General features: G+C 34.1%; 1 protein-coding gene across 1 annotated transcript in view; it reads left to right on the forward strand.

Annotated features, from left to right (window-relative positions):
* The window catches only part of LOC119579233 (autophagy-related protein 16-like), an 11,316-nt gene that overhangs the window by 998 nt on the left and 318 nt on the right, over window positions 1–10,000 (forward strand). The window contains exons 2-13 of the mRNA XM_037926971.1: window positions 626–798; window positions 961–1,100; window positions 1,594–1,756; window positions 2,243–2,331; window positions 5,043–5,181; window positions 5,402–5,507; window positions 6,087–6,229; window positions 6,575–6,695; window positions 7,668–7,847; window positions 8,158–8,242; window positions 9,316–9,462; window positions 9,914–10,000. The exon at window positions 9,914–10,000 is cut by the window's right edge and continues 318 nt beyond it. Coding sequence (XP_037782899.1) covers window positions 626–798; window positions 961–1,100; window positions 1,594–1,756; window positions 2,243–2,331; window positions 5,043–5,181; window positions 5,402–5,507; window positions 6,087–6,229; window positions 6,575–6,695; window positions 7,668–7,847; window positions 8,158–8,242; window positions 9,316–9,462; window positions 9,914–10,000 — 1,573 coding nt within the window. The remainder of the gene's footprint in view (window positions 1–625; window positions 799–960; window positions 1,101–1,593; window positions 1,757–2,242; window positions 2,332–5,042; window positions 5,182–5,401; window positions 5,508–6,086; window positions 6,230–6,574; window positions 6,696–7,667; window positions 7,848–8,157; window positions 8,243–9,315; window positions 9,463–9,913) is intronic.

Genomic DNA, 10,000 nt, shown 5'->3' on the forward strand with positions numbered 1-10,000 from the left:
ATTTTCGAACAGGTGGTCAAGTTTTGGGCTGTTGCACATTACCCCAAGATAAACCTATTAGTTCAGTTTATTCTATCATATGAAATTGGTTATGAATTATAAATAGATAAATAAATATATATATATGTATATATATGTATATATATGTATATATATGTATATGTATATATATATATGTATATATATGTATATATGTATATATGTATATATGTATATTATTATATAGTATATATATATATATATATATATAGTATATATATATATATATATATATATATATATATATATATATATATTATATAATATATATATAGTATATGTATATATAATATATATATATATATAGTAATATATTATATATATGTATATATTATTATATATATTAGTTAGTTAGTTGTTAGTTAGTGTGTGTTGTGTGTTTGTTTGTGTGTGTGTGTGTTGTAGTTGTGTGTTAGTGTGTGTGTGTGTATATATATAGTGTTGTGTAGTTAGTTGTTGTGGTGTGTGTGTGTGTGTGTGTGTGTGTGTGTGTGTAATAAATAATATATGAGTAGAAATAACTTCTATTAACATTGACAAAACAGAAAGTAGTCGTGCAGATTACTATATCCTATCATTTCCACAGATAATCGGCTCTTTGAGCAGAGTGAATTATTGAGAACAGAGAACCTACAGCTAACACTTCAGAATGAGAAACTTCGTCAGGAGAACTCAGACTTACACAGTAAAGGAGCTGGAGGGGATGGGGGCAGTGGAACCGGTTCTGCTGCTGCGGGTGCCTCCTCTCAAGTGGTTCAGGTTTGTTTGCCTCTGTTGTGGAACCCATAAGGTGAAAGAAAGTTTTGTGTGAGATAGATGCAACTAGATTAATTTGTTAATATAGCCAAAAATGAATGTGATAAGATTGAAATGGGGTAGTGTATAGCATCATATGCTTCAGTTACCATTGAAATATTGCAGGCGCTGGAACAGAAGTTGTATAAGCTACAAGAAGAACTAACTGACCTCCACAGACGAAAGGGTGAAAATGCCCAACAGCTGGTGGAGTTAAACCAGTGCCTTCAGGAACGTGACAAATTACTAGCAACCAAAGAAAACAAGTAAGACCAAGTTGTAATTTTAGTTAGATTTATATTGTGCTTACTTGAATGAACAGGATATCCCATTGTTTATCCATGCTAAATGTACTTTTTTTTCCTGTTCTGTCTCCCACTAGTAGATGTAAAATGCATATTGTATTTATTTCCACCTTTTATTTATTACTATAATGCATGGATAAATTAATTATGAATTGAATATGATAAGAATTTGGTTTAGGTATCACTGCATTATGAGAAACTTTAAGATTTGAATTTTTCACCTTTGAGAGTGATGTAGTAATTAGGAAATGATGAAGTGAAAGTAATAGGAGCACATATAACTTTAAAGTAAAGAGAATCATCATCATCAATATAAAGTGACTTCTGATAAACCTCGCCTTGGCCAGATTTCATTGTGATCACATTAAGAAGCCAATCCAAATAATAGAAAGGATATAGTATTCACATGTTTAGCATCCTTCATTCCTTCTCTCTCTCTCTCCTCCCACCCCAGATTAGCCGAGTATGAGTCAGAGATCCTGATTCTCAAAGAGGAATTAGCAGCTAAAGAGTCAGCACTAGCAGATCTCCAGGCAGTCAACCAGGTCCTGCGAGATGAATATCAGACGCTTAACTTAGCCTTCACTGCCTTGGAAGACAAGTATAGAAAAGCTCAGGTATATAAGTCATCAGCTAAGTTATTATTAATTTTTTTTTATTATTTTGTTATTTGTTGAGATTTGAAGATAATTAGATAAGGAGACTTATGATTGTATAGATGGTACATAGATGGATGGATATAAGTAGGGAGATAGGTATTCTTGTGAGTGTATGAACAGCATTTGTATTGTTCATATTCTTACTTTTTCCATTACTGAAAGAGCATTTATGCTTGGAATTTACTTCATGCTTTACCATGAGCTATAGGTTTTGATCCAGAATATTTATATTCTTATTTTTCTGAATATCTATGTTTTTCTTCTTTTTTATGCCTTTCTTGATTTAAAAAATATATATTTGATACGTCTATAACCATTCGTAAATGAGGTTTATCTATTCAGTTAAAAGTTTTGATACTAGCTTAAACATCTGTAAAGTATTTTGAATTCCTTCTTTTACATATTTATAAAAAAACATTTCATTTGATTTTTTTTTTACTGCAGGAGGAAAACAGAGAGTTAATTGATCGCTGGATGGCCCAGAAGGCAAAGGATGCAGAGAAGCTGAACATGGAGAATGACACAGCACTGAAGTAAGTTATTCAGAGATGATGATATAGGTTTTTAAGAGTGAATTGGTCTATAGCTGCATCATGCAATATGCAGGGGGCATTCAAAATGTTAATTGAAAATCATCATGCGATGAGAATGTCTTACCCTTTCACAGCTGTTGTAACATTAAATAAGATATGTATACTAATGTAATGCCTTGTCGAAATTTTATTCATATTCAAGAATTCTTGTGTTATTTTACCTCAAAAAAAAAAAGAAAAGAAATTGAAAGTGATGGCTGTTGTTGAATTTCTTATGAAACTTGTGTGCAGGAAAAGGAATAATACTGATTGACTGACATAAGGGTGTGGAGAAACAGCTACAGAGAAGTCTGGTGTTTTACAAATGGATTACTCATTTCATGTGCGGGTTGGAAAAAGTAGGATGTTACTGTTGAAAAGGAAGACCATCAGGGATGTTCATTGATGGAAATGGAGTGCTGAACAAGATCAGAAAATGGTTGAGGGATACTATCAAACTGTGTTGAGAGAGATAGCAAAGATAATGAAGCTTTTAGCAAAGTCAGGGTGCTTAACATCGTAGGTAACAGATTGCAATTCAACATGCTTTTTGCTAGGTCACAATACTTTTGTACTGTGATCAGTTTGTGACAAAAAACTGTTTGGCAATGCACAGTTTGATGACTTAGAATACACTCAGAATGATTTTTGGAAAGGTTAATGATGGAACACAGATTTAGGCAAACAATATTCAAAATATTGGCTTAAACAACGAGCAAATGAACCAGTTAAATGTTGTGTAGAAAGATCTAGTGCATAGGTTATGGGGAAAAGAATTTTATATCCGAACATGTGTTATATGCAGATTACCTAGAAAGTTAGAGAACAGTAATATTCAATTTTCCGTAATACAACTTGCACCACTGGTCATGGCAGGCAGGAATAGGATCGAGAGCATGGACATAGCGTCCTCTCTGGATCTGGTGCTCTTCCAGTCATGGATATTACATTCTACACTCATTCATCAATGGAGGTAATGCAAAAGCCCCTTCCTAAATAACGAATTAGTCTAATCACCTTCTAAGAGTTTTATGCACTCGTGGCAAGTCTCTCTGGCCACCTCAGCCTTCAGCCAAAATGCTCTCGTCAGCCATTTGGCATCAACCTGCCCAGATTTTCCCGTGACGGCATCTTCTCATCACCCACTCCTCAAGCCAAATATTTTCATGATGTGGTGGTCATTTCATCTGGATAGTAGGGGTTAAAGGCACATATCTTGCAACAGTTGTAATATTAAATATGCTGTAAGGATGTGGTTTATAACTCTTAAGACCAAGGTTTACTTTAAAATCATTAGAAACCTGGAGACATTGACTTTTCAGGTTTTGCCTTGGATCGTATACTTGTTCAAAAAGTCAAGTTTCTGAAATATTTTTACTTTCATTAGCATTTCCTTCAACATTTTGCATATCCCTTACACAAAGTATAATACTTTGTCTTGTACTTTAAAGTGGGAAAATACTGTGCTCATTTTTTATTTAAAAAAAATTTTTTTTTTAATGTCTGCACATAGATGGCTCTGCTAGTGCTTAGCCACAAAGGAGTCCGTTAGTAGATCTTGTGACCCTCCTGATTTCACCTTTCCTTGAATTGCTGAGAAAAACTTTTTTACTAATGCTATCAATGTCAGTGGTGTTATTTTTATTATATTATAATTACTATAATGTTATAAACATTAGTAACAACAAAATAAGATAACGTAAAAAAAAAATATTGTAAATCAAGGGAAAGGGTAATCGGGTGAGAGAGACACTACCCATAATTGGCTCATTGATCACTTAGTACAGGTGTATCCATCTATGTATAAAAACAGTTAGTAAAGTGAACTCATCATGTATGTACATGCCATGCCTGTCGGCATTGGGTTAAGAGATGTGAAGGCTTGTTTCAGGTTTCAGAGTACATTTGATATATCTATCTACTGTTCAGTTTCCCCTGAAAGTTTCTTATCCAGGAAACAAAACTCAACTATTAAATGCCAAGGCTATTTATTTGTTCCTTAGGTTTCCTCCCATGTTATTTGTTAGTAAATTTTGTAGTTTGCTTATAAAGAAAGTGATAAAGAAAGCATTGTCACACGTCACTGATATGATAACTGTGACTTGTGTGAAAATTTTCTTTTTGAATGTTTTATTGGCAAGTGAAATGAGAAGGAAAAAGGAGTAAAAAAAAAGTACTTTTCAGATTACAAATGCCTATTGGTTAACAGGTGTTTTGATTATAGAATATAATGTACTAAACTTGCAAAATGATACTATAATGATACCAACATTTTTGAATATGTGTGTATATTTTCTTTGTTTAAGGTCTTATTAGGGTTATGGAATTTTTACTATGTTGATGTTTGGGGTGATTCTATTTTGGAGGCGGTGATACCCGATTTTAATTTCTTTTAGCTGTAAATCTAACATTTAGAAAGAAATAGATTTTTCTTTTTTGTCAAATTTACAGATTTAAGAAAGTGAAAGACAGTGTCTCTTCCTCTTAGAGGTGTCAGTAAATATATCAGCATATCATTTGTTGGCTTCTTCTGCTTTGTAAAACTATTTGGTAACTTTTGTATCTGGCCACGGGTTATAAGAATGTTTTGTCATTGAGTTTTTTATGGGTAATCATGTTGAGATATCCATAGAAGACATTGGAGAGGAACTGAGCATACATTCCCTTTCCAGGAAACGCCAGATGATGCTTGAGGAGCAGCTAAAAGAAGCAGCAAGAGAACCAAAACAAGTTAGCTTAGAAAGCAAGTTTGCGTGTAGCCCACCTATATGTCTCACAGCCGTCCTACCTGCAAAGGCTTACCTTAGATTTGTAAGTTTGGTTTGAAGTCTTTTCTGTTTGATACGCAAAATATTAGACATTTTTATTACATTTATTTTACATCGAGAGGGAAGACAGATTGGTATAGGACGCTTGTATTCTTTTGCGAGTGATTTATTATGATTTTAACATTAGCAAAGGGGAGTGAATGCAGCAGTGGCTTCCATACTAAGCCAATGAACAAATTTGTTTTTTTCTCTCTTTTTTTCAGGATGCTCACGATGGGGAAGTTAATTCCGTCTGCTTTAGTCCTCAGGGAAAAATTGTAGCTACTGGAGGCGCTGATAGAAAGCTCAAACTCTGGGACATTAGTCGTGGTTAGTATTGGATTGGTTCATTTATATGCGTTTTACTAGAGTTCTTCCCTTGGAGCCTTCTCATTAACAAAATTTAAACAAGTCATTTGATAAATGTAAACAAATGTGTATGTAGTTCTGTGAACTGTATTCATGTTGACAAATGTATAAAAGGTATGAATGAGAATGAATGTCTTCACAGTACAAGAGATGCATTTGACCAGTTTCGGTTGTATCTTTGTCAGAAATACATACATATGTTGAAGATTAAATAAAAATACAGCAATATTTATCTTTTGCATTATACACGTTTGTGTATGTGAAAGTGCCTCTGATATACCACAAGTTTTTCACATGTTCTAAATTTTTTTTTTTTTTTTTTTTTCATTATTTGAATGAGTAGATACACAAAATGGGTTCTTTCTGTACTTAGAAATTTTATAATGGTATTAGTATTTGATAACCTTTTAGTAGGTAATCATTTTGATAGCAATTCACGTTGGGCATTTTATAAAAAAATGTTTTGTTTATTCATTTATTTATTTGTGAGGCTAGAAAATGTATAAAGACAGGGTGTCTGACTGATAATTTCTTCCACAGCCACAGTTGAAGCAAGAGGAGTCCTTACCGGCAGCAATGCAGGGGTGACAGCCATAGACTTTGATGCCGAAGAATCGCTTATTTTAGGTGCCTCCAATGACTTTGCGAGCCGAGTCTGGACCGTCATGGACCACAGATTAAGAGTGGGTGTTGGGAGTTGTTTTGTTTAATGGCTTTTTGTAACTGAATTTTGTAAATGATGTGTGGTGATGGATGGTATATGCGTTATTGGGGGTTGTCTCGTGATATATTAGAATGCTGATATCTTACTGTATTAAGAATGCTGTATAGTGTTGCATATTCTGTTAGGAAGGTGTGGTGTATAGGATATTTTAAGCGTTGATAAAAAAAAAAAAAAAAAAAAAGGTTTCATTATTGATATTTTAACTAATCTTCCCAAGATTTTTTTTCTAATGAAGTTAGTGAAAATATTTTTCCTGCCATTAATGCATTTTCCATAATTTTTTTTCTATTCTTTTTCTCTGTAGCACACCTTAACAGGGCATTCAGGCAAAGTCATGGCAGCCAAATTTTTGTCTGAGTCGTCCAAGGTTGTAACGGGATCCCATGACCGCACCCTCAAGATATGGGACCTCAGAAGCAGGGCATGTAAGTTGCCAATACCTCCCTCCTTTCCTACCACTCCCCTTAACCTCTCTCCTTCTCCCTCTCCCTTCTAGCTCACCCCATCCCTCAGCCCTTTAATTCCCCTATTTCACCCTTCTCCTACTCCTTTTTACTTTCATTTCACTTCTATCTTACTGTGTGCTGTGTGGTGCTGACCTGTGTTCAAATCCCTTGCTGTCAGTGGATGGTAACCCTGGCCGTTCCTTGCACACAGGTGGTAATTTAGAAGCAAAATGAAACTGATAGCATATATCACACCAAGAATGGCTATTGTAACAAATGGAATAAAACTAAATTATGATTAATTATAATCATAATTTCCTTTTCCTATTCTTGCCTTCCCTTCCCTTCCCATCCCATCCCATCCCATCCCATCCCATCCCATCCCTTCCCTTCCCTTCCCTTCCCTTCCCTTCCCTTCCTCTTCCCTTCCTTCCTTCCTTCCTTCCCTTCCCTTCCCTTCCCTTTCCCTTCCCTTCCCTTCCCTTCCTCTCTTCCCTTCCCTTCCCTTCCTCTCTTCTCCCTTTCCTTCCCTTCCTTCTCTTCCCTTCCCTTCCTTCCCTTCTGTTCTTTCAAACTCCTCCCTCTCTTATCTCCTTTCCTCTTCCACCTTCCACATTCCTGCTTCTTCCTTCCATCTTCCTCCTTTTTCCTTCTTCCTTTCTCTGTCTTTCTTATTCCATCTTCCTTCCTCCTTTGTACTCCTTCCTCTTCACTCCCTTGACATAACCCTTTTGATTTTCTTTACAATGGGATTGTATATACATTTTTTTTTTTTTTTTGCTTTTGCTTTTGTTATTGATTTGTTTACTGTATGTGCATAGATATCTATATAGTTTACAATTTCATAGATATCACCAAACTCTCACCCTCCCATCCCTATAATAATATAAGTTTCTCAAGCCACACTTATGGACTTATGGTTACACCTTCTCTCCTCCCTCCCTTATGCAGGTATTAGAACAATCTTTGCTGGGTCGAGCTGCAACGACCTTGTCCCCTCAGACAGCGCAGCAACGACCATTATTTCGGGTCACTTTGACAAGAAAATCCGTTTCTGGGACACTCGGACGGAACAATCAGCCAATGAGGTGCCTCTGCAGGGGAAGATAACATCACTTTGTCTATCCAGAGGTTAGAGATGGGATTTTTCTATCCTCTTTTTGTGTTAGCTTATATGGGTATTTCTTATATTGATATAGTAAATGTTTTACTCTTTTATTTGCAGGTAATGAAAATAATATGACTTTTTTATTTTTAATGTATCTTATATTGAATTAGTACATTTTTTTCTCTACTCTTTTTTTTTACAGGTAATGAAAATAATGTTTTTTTTTTTTTTTTTTTATGTATGTTATATTGATTTAGTACATTTTTCCTCTACTCTTTTATTTCCAGGTAATGAAAATAATATGACTTTTTTTATTTTAATGTATCTTTTCAGATGGATTTTACCTCCTAAGTTGTGTTCGTGATGATTCCTTGAAAATCTTAGACTTGCGGAAAAATCACGTAGTCAACACATTCACGTAAGTAGTGATCTAAAGCATGTTCTCTAATGTGAAAAATAAATGCTTTTATCAAATTCTATAATAAATTTTTAATTTTTTGCATGCACAAAAATAAATGCTTATTATCAATTTCTTTAATTAACTTTTATTTTTCGCATGCACAAAAATAAATGCTGTTATGAAATTCTAAAATCAGTTTTTATTTTTCTCATTTCTTTATTTTTTTTTCTTTTTTTTTTTTTTCCTAACTTTCATTCTAATTTACTCTAATTTTGTGTATTTTTCTCTTTCCTTTTCTTCACTGATCGTTTCATCATTTTTCTAACTTTAATGAAATTTATAAGATGAATATTTTGATAGCTGTCTGATAAATTTACTAAATTTGCATGGAATTTGCACCAGAAACTCTTTAGTAGTAATATCTAAAAACAAAATTATCCTAAAGGTATTAAGATGACATGTAATACTTAAAAAAACAGTAATAGATTGATAGTTTTGCAAGACAGGGTTTGTAATTTATATTTTAGAACTCATCAGAAGTATTGCATATTTATAAATATTTCATAGATTAGATATCAGTTCTGTCAAATATTGCGAAAGCTTCTGTGTTCATTTTACTCTCTGAGACTCTTGTACTTCTGTGGGATATTGCTTATTTTTGACAGTTCCATGTTTTTTTTAATATATACTTTAAGATGCTGTTAGTTTGATTTAAGCTCATAAACAAATTTATCATAATTAGTAATGTTACAAGGCAAGACATGGAACTATCATTTCATATGCTATTTTAGCATTGTTTAATATGCAAGAGTATGCTGTTTTTTTAGAATCGTCTTTGTCATATGTCAGAAGCTTCACCTTTTAGGAATATTATCTAAAGGAACCAGTTATCATCTTTCATAGCATCTGTGATAGCTTAGACATGCAATGTAAGTTTCAAAACATTTAATTCATCTGCTGCATTTTGTAAAGAAAAAAAAAAAAAAAAATTTCATTGTTTGTTTAAAAAATATTGATTGTTTGAATAATTTGAATGTTCTATCGAAATTGCCCCCATATTTAGCAATACTAATAATCATCTTTGGCTTCAGTTGTGAAGGCTTCCACGTTGGTGCGGACTACTCACGCGCCGTGTTCTCCCCTGATGCGACCTATGTGGCAGCAGGAAGTGGCGACGGCTCTGTCTACATTTGGAATGTCAGTACAGGCAAGCTTGAGAAGACACTCAGGGAACATGTGTAAGTTTTTTTGTTTTTTTTCTCTCTCTCTTTTTAGTATTTTTATGAGGAAGGAAAAAGTATTGACTTTTTTTTTTCAGAAAATTTGGTGTATATATTTATATTTTATTGGTTCTATATATTTAACTTGTTTATGATTGCAGAATTTATTGAAGGGAATGATTAGAAGAAAATTTTTTTGAAGAGAAGGGCACACAATCACACATGTGCATGCACACGCACAAGCACACGCACACACACACGCACACGCACATGCACACATACATGCACACACACTTCACTCAGTCATACCACTAGGCAAAACATCAATGTTTATATGTTGAACAAGCATTTATCTTAAAATATACCAGCATTAGACTCATAAATTCAGCTGATAATGAACAGTAATGATTATCATTAAAAGAGAAGATACTCTGTCTTATCCCTAACGTTTCTCTCCCATTCCCAACAGAGCATGTGTTGTAGCGTGCAGTTGGCACCCGAACGGCAAGTCACTAGTGTCGTGCGACCGTGCCAAGAAAGTGGTGGCATGGTCGGA

Source organism: Penaeus monodon, chromosome 12 (assembly GCF_015228065.2).
Source record: "Penaeus monodon isolate SGIC_2016 chromosome 12, NSTDA_Pmon_1, whole genome shotgun sequence".
NCBI classification, from domain to species: Eukaryota; Metazoa; Arthropoda; class Malacostraca; order Decapoda; family Penaeidae; genus Penaeus; species Penaeus monodon.